Consider the following 16,736-nt stretch of genomic DNA (forward strand, 5'->3'; position numbering starts at 1 on the left):
TGGAAACAGAATGGAGAAAAAAACAAGAAACGTTTAACAACGACCTAGAAGAACTAAAGAGCAAACAAACAAAAGATGAACAACACAATAAATGAAATTAAAAATTCTCTAGAAGGAATCAATAGCAGAATAACTAAGGCAGAAGAAAGGATAAGTGACCTGGAAGACAAAATAGTGGAAATAATTACCACAGAGCAGAATAAAGAAATAAGAATGAAAAGAATTGAGGACAGTCTCAGAGGCCTCTGGGACATTAAACACACCAACATTCGAATTATATGGGTCCCAGAAGAAGAAGAGAAAAAGAAAGGGCCTGAGAAAATATTTGAAGAGATTATAGTTGAAAAGTTCCCTAATATGGGAAAGGAAATAGTCAATCAAGTCCAGGAAGCGCAGCGTCCCATACAGGATAAATCCAAGGAGAAACATGCCAAGACACATATTAATCAAGCGATCAAAAATTAAGCACAGGGGCTTCCCTGGTGGCGCAGTGGTTGAGGGTCTGCCTGCCAATGCAGGGGACATGGGTTCGAGCCCTGGTCTGGGAAGATCCCACATGCTGCGGAGCGGCTGGGCCCGTGAGCCACAATTACTGAGCCTGTGCGTCTGGAGCCTGTGCTCTGCAACAAGAGAGGCCGCGATGGTGAGAGGCCCGCGCACCGCGATGAGGAGTGGCCCCCGCTTGCCGCAGCTAGAGAAAGCCCTCACATGGAAACGAAGACCCAACACAGCCATAAATAAATAAATAAATAAACATTAAAAAAAAATTTAAGCACAAAGAAAAAATATTAAAAGCAGCAAGGGAAAAGCAACAAATAACACACAAGGGAATCCCCATAAGGTTAACAGCTGATCTTTCAGCAGAAACTCTGCAAGCCAGAAGGGAGTGGCAGGACATATTTAAGTGATGAAAGGGAAAATCCTACAACCAAGATTACTCTGCCCAGCAAGGATCTCATTCAGATTTGACAGAGAAATTAAAACCTTTACAGACAAGCAAAAGCTAAGAGAATCCAGCACCATCAAACCAGCTTTACAACAAATGCTAAAGGAACTTCTCTAGGCAGGAAGCAAAAGAGAAGGAAAAGACCTACAATAAAAAACCCCAAACAATTAAGAAAATGGCAGTAGGAACATACATATTGATAATTACCTTAAATGTAAATGGATTAAATGCTCCAACCAAAAGACATAGACTGGCTGAATGGATACAAAAACAAGACCCATATATATGCTGTCTACAAGACACCCACTTCAGACCTAGGGACACATACAGACTGAAAGTGAGGGGATGGAAAAAGATATTCCATGTAAATGGAAGTCAGAAGAAAGCTGGAGTAGCAATTCTCATATCAGACAAAATAGACTTTAAAATAAAGACTATTACAAGAGACAAAGAAGGACACTACATAATGATCAGGGGATCAATCCAAGAAGATATAACAATTGTAAATATATATGCACCCAACATAGGAGCACCTCAATACATAAGGCAGATGCTAACAGCCATAAAAGGGGAAATCGAGAGTAACACAATAATAGTAGGGGACTTTAACACCCCACTTTCACCAATGGACAGATCATCCAAAATGAAAATAAATAAGGACACACAAGCTTTAAATGACACATTAAAAAAGATGGACTTAATTGATATTTATAGGACATTCCATCCAAAAACAACAGAATACACTTTCTTTTCAAGTGCTCATGGAACATTCTCCAGGATAGATCATATCTTGGGTCACAAATCAAGCCTTGGTATATTTAAGAAAACTGAAATCATATCAAGTATCTTTTCCAATCACAACGCTATGAGACTAGATATCAATTACAGGAAAAAAACTGTAAAAATACAAACACATGGAGGCTAAACTAAATAACCAAGAGATCACTGAAGAAATCAAAGATGAAATCAAAAAATACCTAGAAACAAATGACAATGAAAACACGATGACCCAAAACCTATGGGATGCAGCAAAAGCAGTTCTAAGAGGGAAGTTTATAGCAATACAATCCTACCTTAATAAACAAGAAATATCTCAAATAAACAACCTAACCTTACACCTAAAGCAATTAGAGAAAGAAGAACAAAAAACCCCAAAGTTAGCAGAAGGAAAGAAATCATAAACATCAGATCAGAAATAAATGAAAAAGAAATGAAGGAAACGATAGCAAAGATCAGTAAAACTAAAAGCTGGTTCTTTGAGAAGATAAATAAAATTGATAAACCATTAGCCAGACTCATCAAAGAAAAAAAGGAAGAAGACTCAAATCAACAGAATTAGAAATGAAAAAGGAGAAGTAATAACTGACACTGCAGGAATAAAAAGGGTCATGAGAGGTTACTATAAGCAACTATATGGCAATAAGATGGACAACCTGGAAGAAATGGACACATTCTTAGAAAAGCACAACCTTCCGAGACTGAACCAGGAAGAAATAGAAAATATAAACAGACCAATCACAAGCACTGTAATTGAAACTGTGATTTAAAATCTCCCAACAAACAAAAGCCCAGGACCAGATGGATTCACAGGCAAATTCTATCAAACATTTAGAGAAGAGCTAACACCTATCCTTCTCCAACTCTTCCAAAATACAGCAGAGGGAGGAACACTCCCAAACTCATTCTACGAGGTCACCATCACCCTGATACCAAAACCACACAAAGACGTCACAAAAAAAGAAAACTACAGGCCAATATCACTGATGAACATAGATGCAAAAACCCTCAACAAAATACTAGCAAACAGAATCCAGCAGCACATCAAAAGGATCATACACCATGATCAAGTGGGGTTTATCCCAGGAATGCAAGGATTCTTCAATATACACAAATCAATCAATGTGACACACCATATTAACAAACTGAAGGATAAAAACCATATGGTAATCTCAATATATGCAGAAAAAGCTTTCACCAAAATTCAACACCCATTTATGATAAAAACCCTCCAGAAAGTAGGCATAGAGGGAACTTACCTCAACATAATAAAGGCCATATACGACAAACCTACAGCCAACATCGTTCTCAGTGGTGAAAAACTGAAACCATATACACTAAGATCAGGAACAAGACAAGGTTGCCCACTCTCACCACTATTATTCAACATAGTTTTGGAAGTTTTAGCCACAGCAATCAGAGACGAAAAAGAAATAAAAGGAATCCAAATTGGAAAAGAAGTAAAACTGTCACTGTTTGCGGATGACATGATACTATACATAGAGAATCCTAAAGATGCTACCAGAAAACTACTAGAGCTAATCAATGAATTTGGTAAAGTAGCAGGATACAAAATTAATGCACAGAAATCTCTTGCATTCCTATACACTAGTGATGAAAAACTGAAAGAGAAATTAAGGAAACACTCCCATTTACCATTGCAACAAAAAGAATCAAATACCTAGGAATAAACCTACCTATGGAGACAAAAGACCTGTATGCAGAAAACTATAAGACACTGATGAAAGAAATTAAAAATGATACAAACAGATGGAGAGATATACCATGTTCTTGGATTGGAAGAATCAACATTGTGAAAATGACTATACCACCCAAAGCAATCTACAGATCCAGTGCAATCCCTATCAAACTACCAGTGGCACTTTTCACAGAACCAGAACAAAAAATTGCATAATTTGTATGCAAACACAAAAGACCCTGAATAGCCAAAGCAATCTTAAGAAAGAAAAAACAGAGCTGGAGGAATCAGGCTCCCTGACTTCAGACTATACTACAAAGCTACAGTAATCAAGACAGTATGGTACTGGCACAAAAACAGAAATATAGATCAATGGAACAGGACAGAAAGCCCAGAGATAAACCCATGTACATATGGTCACCTTATCTTTGATAAAGGAAGCAAGAGTATATGATGGAGAAAACACAGCCTCTTCAATAAGTGGTGCTGGGAAAACTGGACAGCTACATGTAAAAGAATAAAATTAGAACACTCCCTAACACCATATACAGAAATAAACTCCAAATGGATTAAAGACCTACATGTAAGGCCAGACACTATAAAACTCTTAGAGAAAAACATAGGCAGAACACTCTATGACATAAATCACAGCAAGATCCTTTTTGACCCACCTCCTAGAGAAATAGAAATAAAAACAAAAATAAACAAATGGGACCTAATGAAACTTAAAAGCTTTTGCACAGCAAAGGAAACCATAAACAAGACGAAAAGACAACCCTCAGAATGGGAGAAAAGATCTGCAAATGAAGCAACTGACAAAGGATTAATCTCCAAAATATACAAGCAGCCCACGCAGCTCAATATCAAAAAAACATACAACCCAATCCAAAAATGGGCAGAAGACCTAAATAGACATTTCTCCTAAGAAGATATACAGATTGCCAACAAACACATGAAAGGATGCTCAACATCACTAATCATTATAGAAATGCAAATCAAAACTACAATGAGGTATCACCTCACACTGGTCAGAATGGCCATCATCAAAACATCTACAGACAAACAACAACAACAACAAAAAAATCTACAAACAATAAATGCTGGAGAGGGTGTGGAGAAAAGGGAACCCTCTTGCACTGTTGGTGGGACTGTAAATTGATACAGTCACTATGGAGAACAGTATGGAGGTTCCTTAAAAAACTAAAAATAGAACTACCATACGACCCAGCAATCCCACTACTGGGCATATACCCTGAGAAAACCATAATTCAAAAAGAGTCATGTACCACAATGTTCACTGCAGCACTATTTACAATAGCCAGGACATGGAAGCAACCTAAGAGTCCACTGACAGATGAATGGATAAAGAAGATGTGGCACATATACACAATGGAATATTACTCAGCCATCAAAAGAAACGAAATTGAGTTATTTGTAGTGAGGTGGATGGACATAGAGTCTGTCATACAGAGTGAAGTAAGTCAGAAAGAGAAAAACAAATACCGTATGCTGACACATACATATGGAATCTAAAAAAAAAAAAATGGTTCTGCAGAACCTAGGGGCAGGACAGAAATAAAGACGCAGACGTAGAGAATGGACTTGAGGACACGGGGAGTGGGAAGGGTAAGCTGGGACGAAGTGAGTGAGTGGTATTGACATATATACACTACCAAATGTAAAATAGATAGCTAGTGGGAAGCAGTCGCATAGCACAGGGAGATCAGCTCGGTGCTTTGTCACCACCTAGAGGGGTGGGATAGGGAGGGTGGGAGAGAGACGCAAGAGGGAGGAGATATGGGGATATATGTGTATGTATTGTTGATTCACCTTGTTATACAGCAGAAACTAACACAACATTGTAAAGCAACTATACTCCAATAAAGATGTTAAAGAAAATAAAATGGCCCCAAAGGAAAAAATAAATAAATAAAAGTGTGTACCTGGATCCTGATTTTTAGGAATCTTGTTCTCTACCTCCTCTCTTGCTTTCAAGCTTCTAAAAATCTTAACATCTGTATCAGTCCTTCCTGGACTCTCTTGATCTCTACACGAGGTTTCTTAGGTCCTGACAATTCTTGGCCATGTGACTTGCTTCCTTCCTCATCCATTTTCTGGGCATCCACTCTGAGCTGGAGGTCCCACCGTCAGGGAGGTAAGATTCTAGTGTAGGACAATTTTAGAAAAGTGGTGACCAAGGCTGACACACACTTACAAACTAAGTGGGTGGTAGCCTTGGAGATAGTAAAAATGGTCATTTCTACCTGGCTCCTGGCACATGGTAAGCACTAGGTTATTAGCTCAATGCTTAGAAATACTCAACACACAGTAGTAAATTTTTAATTTTTTTTCCTCTTTGGCTGAGGACCGTTTGTACTGTCTTATTAAAATACTGTATCTGGAACTATTCTAGGTTAAAGGAAACTGAAGATGCATGACGACTAAATGCATTGCTTATCCCTGGATTAAAAATAATTCTCAAGGCCATTCTTGGTACCAAGGGGGAGATTTTAATCTGGACTGTATATTAGGTAATAGTATTGTATCAATGTTATATTTCTTGAGTGTGAGCAGTGTACTGTGGTTATAAGAATGTCCTTGTTTCAAAATATGAAGTGTCATAATGTAACTTACTTTAGGATGGTTCAGAAAAAATTCCATCTCTGTATCTATAGGGAGAAGTACACACACACACACACACACACACACACACACACACACACACACACACACACAGAGTGGCACAGAGAATGTGGCAAAATGTGAACAACGGAAAACATAGGTGATAGGTATATGGGTGTTCATTATGTTATTCTTGTGTTTTTTCCATAGCTTTGAAATTTTTCCATATAAAAAGTTGGGGAAAAGCAAAAAAGATTAAAAAACGAAATACTTTGAAACTACCTTAAGTGATTTTTTTTTTTTTAATTTTATTTATTTATTTATTTATGGCTGTGTTGGGTCTTCGTTTGTGTGCGAGGGCTTTCTCTAGTTGCGGCAAGTGGGGGCCACTCTTCACCGCGGTGCACGGGCCTCTCACTATCGCGGCCTCTCTTGTTGCGGAGCACAGGCTCCAGACGCACAGGCTCAGCAATTGTGGCTCACGGGCCTAGTCGCTCCGCGGCATGTGGGATCTTCCCAGACCAGGGCTCGAACCCGTGTCCCCTGCATTGGCAGGCAGATTCTCAACCGCTGCGCCACCAGGGAAGCCCCTACCTTAAGTGATTTTTAAAGAAAAAGTCAGAGAAGAAAGAATTGACAAATCAGTTCTGAAACCAAACACAAATACTTTTTATTTATGGGGTATCGTTTTACATCAATTCCATTAAAACCTAAAACCAGTTTGCTGTACTCAAGTTAGATGGCATAACAGTATTTCAGTTAAGCTGGGAGTCACAGGACTTGCACACGTTTATGAAGGTAATGCAAATACTGACGACACGAAGCATTCACAGTTACAGGTTAGCTGCTGTTCACTAACAGTAACCCCCAAGAGAAATGACTTCATGAAAAAAAAACAACCCACGTTTTGGTCTCATTTACAGACACCCAACCTTTCAGTTGGTCAATGAATTCTATACATTTATTATACAACGTATGAAAGAATAAAAGATAAGGCGTACAGAGGTATTTTAGCAGTTGTAAGAATAAAAACCAAGGGCACAAACTAACTTTTAAAGCTTTCTGTATAAACTTCAAAAGCACTGTTAAGATGGAGACTGAGAGGCAACGGAAGTTTGTTGTTAATCCAGAATCTAGAGGTCTGTCTAGTCAGATTTATAAAAACTTCATTCAGAGATCATGCTTCAAATAAGCTGCATGTAATGTTACAGGGGGTGTTTATGGCAAATCAAATAAGGAAATTTCCGACCTAGCGCAGCAGTAAACATCTAAAAGTTGCGTTCTATCATGACAGAGTATTGCAACGTGGAGTTCAAAACATGATGGAAAGAGAAAGGGTGGAGACGTAGGTGAGAAAGAAAAACCATAAAAAGGCACCCTCATTCACTTGGCACTCACCCATAAACAAGTGCTTATGTAACTGAGGGACATTTTTTAAAAAAGTATCTTATTACCCTGGCCCCTCTTCTTCCCCTTAAAAATAACTGCACAGAATCAAGAAAACCAAGGGCAAGCACTCTGCAGTCACAAAGATTTATTTTTCAAGGGAGTTCAAAGATTACTTGGACTTCTCTAAATACGCAAGATTATCCCTTTGGAATACTTATCTCCATATTAGGTACATCATGAGATAGTTTTTACTTGGCTTTTCCAAAACCCCTATCATCAAAATGTCCATTGTGGTTAAAATGTAACATCTTCCCTGTAACAATCCTTTTATTTTAGGATTAACTGTGCTTTAGTGTTTAAAAAATTCTCCAGTTTCTAATGATACCTTTTAAACCAATTTCATCTATGATTTATATTTGCTTTAAACAAAACTAGAGTTGATCAGACTTAAGAACTGCTGCCTTTAAAGTGTAATTTGTCAACTTTATGGGATCCTTTTGAAAATGACTCAAGTTTTCAACAGATTGGAACCTGCCTATGGCCAATCGCCACTGGAGTAGCAGGCGCCCGTCAGAACGGAAGCCCTTTCAATGCGTTGGTCTCAGGAGCAGTGCTTGCTCAACATCTATCCTTTGCAGATAGGAATTTGTGCAAACTGGTATGGATGTGTAAGGTAGAAGGGAGTCCACAACTTCTCAACAAGGAATGGTCAAGTATGCTTAATCACTACAGAGTTTTTCCAACTTCTGGTTTATTTCACAGCAAACCAAACCTTTCTATTCGGTAGAAAAAGGAAGTAATTTCATTCTACCATATCATGATTTTGTATATGCACACACACTGTATATACATACAAAATTCCTGTCTTTGGTGGTTCAGTTAGGGAAAAAAATAATATATGAAAATCTGAACACTGTTGGCAAAGAAACTGTGAAATCATGGTCAAGAGTAGCATTGTCTGTGTGCTTTACTCATTTAATGCCATTTAGAGGTTCACATTTGACCCAAAAGGTCTTGGGGCCAGACTTTGAAATAAACGGAACCTCTTCCAACCGCTGCATGTTCAATCACGGATTCTGCTCACAACTAGGCATTCACTTGTCTAAATGCACCATTAGCTTTCACTTGGTTTAAGTCGTTAGACTTTTGTGTTTTCACAAAACTTTAGGGACTAAATTAGTCATTCAATAGCACCAGATAGTTGAGGGAGGAACATGTTATTTATACATTTCCTTGAGAAGGGTAAGACAAGGGGGAAAAAAAAAAAAAAAGACATAAAATACAAACCTAAAACTATCGTCCTGTTTACTCTTGTTTCCTCATCCACATAAATAACGGCTACCACCTCTCTGTACACATTACTCAGGTAATGATGAGCGGCCCCTCCAGGAAAGGTCCTACCGTGTAACAGAGATTTTAGCTCAGTGCTGGTGGAGTCGTGTCCACTGCCTGCAATGGACATTCTGCCAGTAAAAGCCTAGTGTGAAAGAAACAAAAATGGAAAGCAAAGCAAAACACCTCTCACTTATTGTATAGTTCTTTCCCCCTCAAAACTAGAGAATTAAACACCATGAAAGCTTAACTAAAAATTCAAGCCACAACTAAAAGTGCTCTGCAGTTATAAATTGCCAGCAAACCATTAGGTTTTCATGGAGGCGGCAAAATAAATTTTACTTAGAATGGCATAGAAAGCATCAGCAGACCAAACACGGACTAGAAGAATGCAAAAGGAAAAAAAAAAAAAAAAAACACTAAAAAAGTTTACAAAAGTTTAAAATCAGTGAAAAAAAAAAAAGATGCAATTTTAATTTGTTCATCTGTACCTATAGTCAAACCATGCTAGCTTTCACATTAGAAAATCAAAACCTATATACCCTGCATGGTGGAAATGATTTGTGGCATAGTATGTGTCTGTATGTTCAATTATTCTAACTTCCATCATTTAAAAATGCTAATATTTAAGTAAACCAAATTATATTTGGCATATGCCTCTGAAAAGTTATGACTCCCACCTCCTTCCAAAGTTGGCCTCTTAAACAATAAGGTTAATTCTGGCAACATTTGCATATGGTAACAGTTGTTCTGTCTTGTTTTCTGAAATGCTACATTTGAGACCAAATAAATGTATAATTGGTTCATCTGAAAAAAGGGACTAGAAATATGCCACAAAAATTATTTTACAATACATTTTTGCAGAAATAATCTCTAGGTGAAGCTTCTTCTTTTTATACACATATACAAAATTTAAACAGCAATATACACATAATCACAGTGAGGACGTTGGCAAATTCACCAATCTGTAGTGTAAATACAAACTGCAAAGCAGCCTTCCAAGAGAACAAGGCTACACAGCAAGCAGAGCTGGCCCATTCAATAGCAAACACCAACACGTCCCTGCCAAAGGGAGACAGTGCAAGAAAAGCAGCATGCGCTTGGATACAAACAGCAATTTATGGCTAATGGTTGACATAACTGTGGTAACAGTGACTCTCTCGCTGCTATGCATAAAGTCCTAGGACATCTGTTTGTCTTTATACCATTCCACAAACTCGTCCAACAAAACTGGCCCTGAAGAGAGAGAGAGAACAACACGGCTATGAGGCTTCTCACAATGAGGCAGATGAGCAAAGGTGCAGGGGCGGGGGGAGAGCGGGGGAACACCTGCCCGGTACTTACATGCTCCATCTTCATCGTAGTTGCTGAGGTCAAGGTTAATTGTTCTGCTAAACTCTAGCACATTGCACCACTGGTCTTTGTTAATAACTTTATATTTTGATTGCTGGTGGAGGGAAAAGTAGTATGAATTACTGACACACACAATTAACCAACGAGATGGTTTCAATTGCTGTAACAATCAACTTAATAAAGTTCACGAAGGTTAACTCTTTCCATTTGAGGTACGTTAAGCACCAATCTAGGAGAAAGGTGAGAGAGAGCAAGAGGGGAGCTTCAGATGACAATTTTCATTACAAAAATATTATGGAGGCTCAACACAAAACAACAAATACACCAAAGAAACACAATTTTACATCCCCAGAAGTGAAATTTCTAAACGGCAGAAACCCTTTTACGTAAAAGAGTGATAATTCCTATCCCACAGAGATGTGGCAAGGATTTAAAGAGATAACTTCTGTAATTCACGTAAAGTACTTTATTTAGTGCTTGGCACGCAGTAAGTGCTAAATAAAGAGTTGCTCCCATTAATAGCCCCTGACATGAACGGCATGCTCACTGTCAAGCTGTTAGCTTACAGCACACGCAGTGGTGGGTTGACTCAACGAGATCTTGCTAAGTGCTGCAAGCGGTCTCAGGACCAGGCGGTCTAGCCACTGAAGAGTTACTGCTCTAATAATTCAGAACTTGAGTCTGATCATAAAAGAACTCAGAATAGCGATGAACTGGTTTTTCTCTTCCTCCCAGACAAGAAATATGCCACATGCATATTTTAAAATACAGTATTCCTGTATAAAAGGTTTAAAAATAAAACCCAGTCCGACAATGTTTAAAAATCCTCGCCACTAAAATCAGGAACACTGGAAAACAAAACAAGTACTTAAAAGCAAAGAGAGCTGCACCAACGGTTTGGAGGATGCAAACACAAGAAAAGCTCAAATGAAAGGATTATTGTGCCCTTTTCAAAGAAAAATGCAAACTAATATAAGAGGGAGAACAAAGCACAGACCACAAGTTTAACTTTCTAAGCAACTAAAAGCAAAACCCAGTCATCGAAACAGTTGACGGTGCTCCTGGAACTGTGCGAAGTCCAATTTGCTGGCGGCAAGGTCTTCAGCTACAGAACCCTTCACACCCGGGCTCAAATTCTGCCCAACTCTCTGAGAATAGGAATCTGTTTCTACTCATTTTCCAAACAAAGCTAACACTTCTTAAGGTTGTCAGAGAAACTGGAACAGATCACTGGTAAATATGGGTTGTCACAAGTACAAGTAAACAAGTACTTCTTGTATTAAAAACTAGTTTTTATACCTTTCTTCAGGAGTCCCAGTTAGTAATGTTAAAAGCAATTTTTAATAATAGTTCTCAAAGAATCCTATCAGTTGGAAGTTTTTCTGGACCATTGCACCAAGTAAGTTGTAAGGAAGCTCACTTCAAGAGTGAAGCTGGAGTCAGTGGAAGGCCCAGGATTTTCTCAAAGATGCAACACCCCCATCCGTTCAAGCAGAAAGCATTTTTTAAAGGGGCCTGGGACTGGACGGCAGGAAGGATGGTCTATGTGACATGACAACCCATGTAACTCACACTTACATCTCAGATTCCTTCAGGTCCTGCAGAGTTACTACACTGCATCAAAGCCAGTTCTTAATAACCAACAGCTCAAAATTTCTATCGCTAATACTTAAAGCAAATGAACGACAATGATAGAGGAAAGTGCTGGATTACTTCTAATACAAATGTGAAGAAAATTTAAACTGCAGGAGATGCTGTCTGAAGGACTTTGTCACTTGGATTGATCTAGGTCCCCAAGTTACTTGGAGATAAGCGTAGATAAGAATACATTACAAACTTAATTTAGTGAGAAGGCAGGTGAACTTCACCTAAAGCCACAAAAAAAAGTAAATCTTGCTTTACTCTTGTTATAAAGAGCAGGAAATCTAAACAAAAACAAGCTTTTAAAATGGGGACAAGAGAGGAAAGGACAGAGCCGCGCTGTCTCGGATGCGTTTGTACTGGGGAGCGATGCGGCACATGCAATGCACACACAGGCACACTCAGAACGCAGGGAAGTGCTCACTGACAGCAATTACATCACCACAGTTCCTACAGGCAGAAAAGTACAACAAACAGAAAATTACATAAAAGAGTTAAATAAAGCATACTTGGTTGTTCTAAGCAAGCAAACATACATTCCATAAAATAACAATTTAGTACCTCTAAGAATTGGTGAAAAACTGGAAAAAGGGGCCAGATTTTTCCTAATAACAGTCCCAACATGCACTTGGCAGTGTTTATGTCTAGGCTGCGCTGGTCCTTTTCCTGTTTAACAAACAAAAACAAGGATGAGCCAGGTGCCCCCAAATAATAAATCCCAATAATTCAAATTTCTGTTTTACTTCAACAAAAAATTAGTAAACAGCTCATTATCGTACACTATAAAAACCCTGAATCCAGACTAAGGTGGGGGAGGGGAGGTGTCAGGACACAGTGGGAAGATTAAACGGTTTGGTACTATATAATTTTCCTGTGAGAAAGATTCATGTCAACTGAATGATCACCCTAATGCAAAATACATTAGTTACATGGTAACAATCTCTATGATTATTTCATGCGATAAATAAAAATCTGTAACTTGCTGTTTGACATTTATGATTATTATCAACATCATAATCACTGATCCCAAAGTCCATAACTTAACTAAATGGAGTTTAAAGGTTTCTAATTCCATGCTTAGGAATCAGGTTTCCTTGATAAAAATCATTTTTCCACCAATTTTTATTTCTTTGGTAAATGTTTTTCTTGTAACCTAAAAATGCTGTTGTTAAATTGAGTTCATAATGAATGCTGGGGCTCTGGAGGGTCTTCCCAAATCAGAGGATGCATTCACTCCCCGACTCTGGGGGAAAGCAGTCTGTCTACCTGTTACGGTCCTTCTTACCTTGGAGTCGCTGGATGTGAAATCTCCTAGCAGAACACCCCTAACTAACAGCCAAGTGAAAGACAACATTGCATAAGGAATCCAGAAAAGACATTTACATAAACCTGAATATGGGCAGATTAAGCTCATTTTACTTAGACTTGCAACTAAGAATCCTAATTTCTCACTGATCTTTCTTACCAATTTCCATTCGGGAACTACAGGTGGGCAGTTTCTATGCAAAAGGACAGAGGACGTGGGACCCTAAGTGGTAACTTTATATATCCAGAGCTAGCCTCCTCGTGGTATCTCAACTTCAAAGAAAGTCTGCAAAAGTGCTTTTCTACAAAGGGAAAAGGAAAAGTGCCCGGCTATCCCACGTGGGGCGGAATCTGGTTGTTCACCAAATTACGGGGTGATGCCGTGACCACCACTGCCAGCCACATGTGCAGCTACACACACCTCCCAAAAAAACTGTTACCGCAAGGATTCTAACAGTGAAGTGCTCTTTAGTATACAGAGAATTTCTGGCCGTGACACTGAATTTTAAAGTGACAGACTGAAACAATACAGCAAATGTAAGGCAGGGCCTAACTCAACAGCCAGCAAAGTAGATGAAGATTCGGGAAGATGTGTGATGGGTCTGTCTTTTGGTACTGGTTGTACAGCACAACGACCGTTCACCAACAGACCAGGTCGGATGGCTCCGAGTCACCCTTCCCTGTTCTGGCCACACACCTGAAGTCTGAGGATGGCGGGGGACCCCAACTCCACAGTTCAGTGCAAATAGGGGCCTCCTCTCTACAGCCTGCTCTGCTGTCCCCGGCCACGCATACTATCCTGCTCAGGGCTGCAGTACCCACTCCGTGGAGAGGACGACGGCAGGAAAGGTGCCCTCGAGGGGGCCCACCTTCTGCCACCAAGCCTCACAGGTCTGTTGCACTGCACGGGCTCTTGCTTCTGCGGTGCACTGTGCAAGCAAACGGAAAGCTTCCTCTCACCGTGTCACACGGGTGCGGCAGCTACGGCACGCCCCGCTACGGAGCATCCACAAGGAAAACGAGGGAACTGCTGAAAACACACGCGGCACCACAGGACCGGGCCCCAGGTCACCTGCTGAACAACAGCTCAGGCAGCACCGGGCTGAGGGCACGGGCGCTCTGGAAATGCGCTCCCTTTGAGGAGTTTGTAATCCTTCACTCAACCTAAAGTCCCTAGTCTTGCCCTGATACATACTGTGCCTTCTTCCAACATCATCCATGTCCCCGTGACAATGGACATACACTAAGGTGACAAAAAAAAAGATACAAAGGACCTGGACAGACTCTTTGAAACAGTGCAATCATCTGACAAACTGATGATCATGAAGGATTTCAGTGCATGTGTTTGGCAGCGATGCCAAAACATGGATGAAAGGCATCAGACTCACAGGACTGGAAAGCTGAACAGCACTCACTTACTCCTGCTCTGCAAGGGTGCCAGCCAGCAGCTCGCAATCACTAACACCATCTTCTGCCTAGCAAATAAGAGAGAGATATTATGGATGCACTCGCGATCCGAACAGTGGCATCTCGCTGATAACCAACATTGCCTGTGGGTGGATGTGAGGCTACGTGCAAATGCCCGTGACGGGGAGCACTCCGAATTCCTGGGGACAGCACAGCTGAGAGATCCCAGAGCAAACAGCTACTAAACAGCAAAATGGAGACATGCCCAGGGGGTTCTCTGACGATGATCCTAATGGCATTCTCAAAAGGCTTCCCGATTAGAAGTGAAATCAATCTCCCAGAATGTTATGAAGCAGCCACGAACATTACAAGGATTTAAAAAAAAAAAAATCACCTTAACAGATTCAAGGAATACAGACAGCAAAGCCATCTAGAAACCCCTCGCAGGAAATTCAAATCGTACACTGTCGACACCAACGCTGTGACTCTGCTCGTGGAGCACCAGGGCGCGAGCGGCAGATTTCTGCATCTCGAGGTCAGAATTTAAGCAGAAAGTACCTTGAGACAGGCTGTCCAGAGTCAACAAGCATCCCCAGAAGGCCCACTGAGGTTAAGGGAGAAGAAGTGAAACTTTTCTCCCTGCCCACCTCTTAACCCAACTTTCATTTTCTAAGATAACAAAATAAAAAGCAATTTTACTTTTCAAATAATAACAGGAAACGAACAGGTTCTATACACACACCAAAGATGTACTAACCCCCTATAATACACAACTAGATTCTGCCTTGTGGTCTTCCTTAAACACAGATTTTAAAATTCAGTTACAGATGAGAACAGCCCTCTTATTTACAGCTGCAAGACCAAAGGATCCTTCTCTGAATATTCTATGAAGTTATGTTTCTTATATGGAATAAATGCACTACTCAAGCTAAAGACTACTAACACCTAATGTAGAGTAGAGAATAATGAAGTTTTACCAAGTTCTGATTTGACGTTCAAAAATGAAAACAAATATTGCCTTTGTTTATATAAGACTGTTCCAACACAGGTCTTCCTGTAAGATGTGAAAACTAAGCATTTTTTTCTTAAATGGCACCAATGACACAAACTGAAACAAAGTAATTAAACAGTTAATTGTCAATATGCAAGTATAAATATATAACAAAAGTTAATCTTCAAACATCTAGGTATCCAGATACGCTGTTATCACCAACCCCTGTGTCAAATGATCTACTTCCAATTTTCACAAAGTTTGAATAGCTGAAAGACTTGTACTTGAAAAGGGGAATGCTGAATTACTAAAATTATAAAGAAAAAATCTTCAACATTAAAAAAGAAATCCTTAAGATTTTCGAGAGAGACTAGATGAACTTTAGAAATAGTATATAAATGCCCATGATCACAACCATTTTAAATGGTGACAACCGAGTCAGAAATCAGTACATGAAATCAAAAGGCCTTCACTGAAGACCTGTAATATAGGTCACGGAACTCTCATTTGAGACCACAGGATTACAAAATATAAAGAGAAAATGCAGTCTTCCTTACCACAGCTCAACAAACGTAAGGCAAAAATAGCGCTAAAGACCTCAAATCTTAAAGTGGTTGTTTACAAAGCTGAAAATACAGCAAATCAGTTTTTTGAATGAGAGTTGTTTTTTTTTTAATACACATTAAAAACAAGCAAAAAGGTCATAAAACCCATGAGTGCCCTCCCACTGGGAAAAGTGAAACTAAACCATAATGCTCTTAGAACTTACCCCAGCACAGTTTTCAAATAACAATGTTTGCAAGGCAATTACTTGATTAAGCTCAACTACTGACAATTCCTTTAAAACAAAAGAAAAAGAAAGATCTGCCAACAGGCATAGCCTCTCCACAGTCGTTTTGTTTGGCATAGATTCTATTACTGTATGCACTACGCTTGGAAGGTAAATTATTATTTGAAACCTAAGTAACGTCAGCGAAGAATGATTCAACAACTATTTCTAATTCTACGGTTAACTTTTACTGAGAACTTAAACTGAGCCAGAAACTGTTTTAAGTGCCTCACACTTCAAACTCATTTAATACAACAACTGTATTAGAATAGGCATTATTATAATCCCCAATTTATAAATAAGGAAACTGAGGCACAGGAATGAAATGACAATCGATAAGAGCTGGGGCTTGAACCAGGAGTCTGATTCCAAGCCTGAGCATTTCATCGTGTAACAATCCACCTCCCCGAGAAGGAAGGGGGGAAGACAGCTCTCAATGTTAAGA

At 39.4% G+C, this 16,736-nt stretch overlaps 1 protein-coding gene across 10 annotated transcripts in view; it reads right to left on the reverse strand.

The window, feature by feature from the left end:
* Positions 1 to 6,670: 6,670 nt before the first annotated feature.
* DCUN1D4 (defective in cullin neddylation 1 domain containing 4) overlaps positions 6,671 to 16,736 on the reverse strand; it is an 81,599-nt gene continuing 71,533 nt past the window's right edge. For 9 of the 10 annotated variants that reach the window (XM_036852848.1, XM_036852850.1, XM_036852847.1 and 6 more), the window contains 3 exons: positions 12,321 to 12,425; positions 10,110 to 10,212; positions 6,671 to 10,001 (listed from right to left, as the gene is read on the reverse strand). In XM_036852848.1, the coding sequence (XP_036708743.1) occupies positions 9,946 to 10,001; positions 10,110 to 10,212; positions 12,321 to 12,425 (264 nt within the window). In that variant the 3' untranslated portion in view covers positions 6,671 to 9,945. The remainder of the gene's footprint in view (positions 10,002 to 10,109; positions 10,213 to 12,320; positions 12,426 to 16,736) is intronic. The other variant, XM_036852849.1, reaches the window with a different exon arrangement.

This window comes from Balaenoptera musculus, chromosome 5 (assembly GCF_009873245.2).
Source record: "Balaenoptera musculus isolate JJ_BM4_2016_0621 chromosome 5, mBalMus1.pri.v3, whole genome shotgun sequence".
NCBI lineage: Eukaryota > Metazoa > Chordata > Mammalia > Artiodactyla > Balaenopteridae > Balaenoptera > Balaenoptera musculus.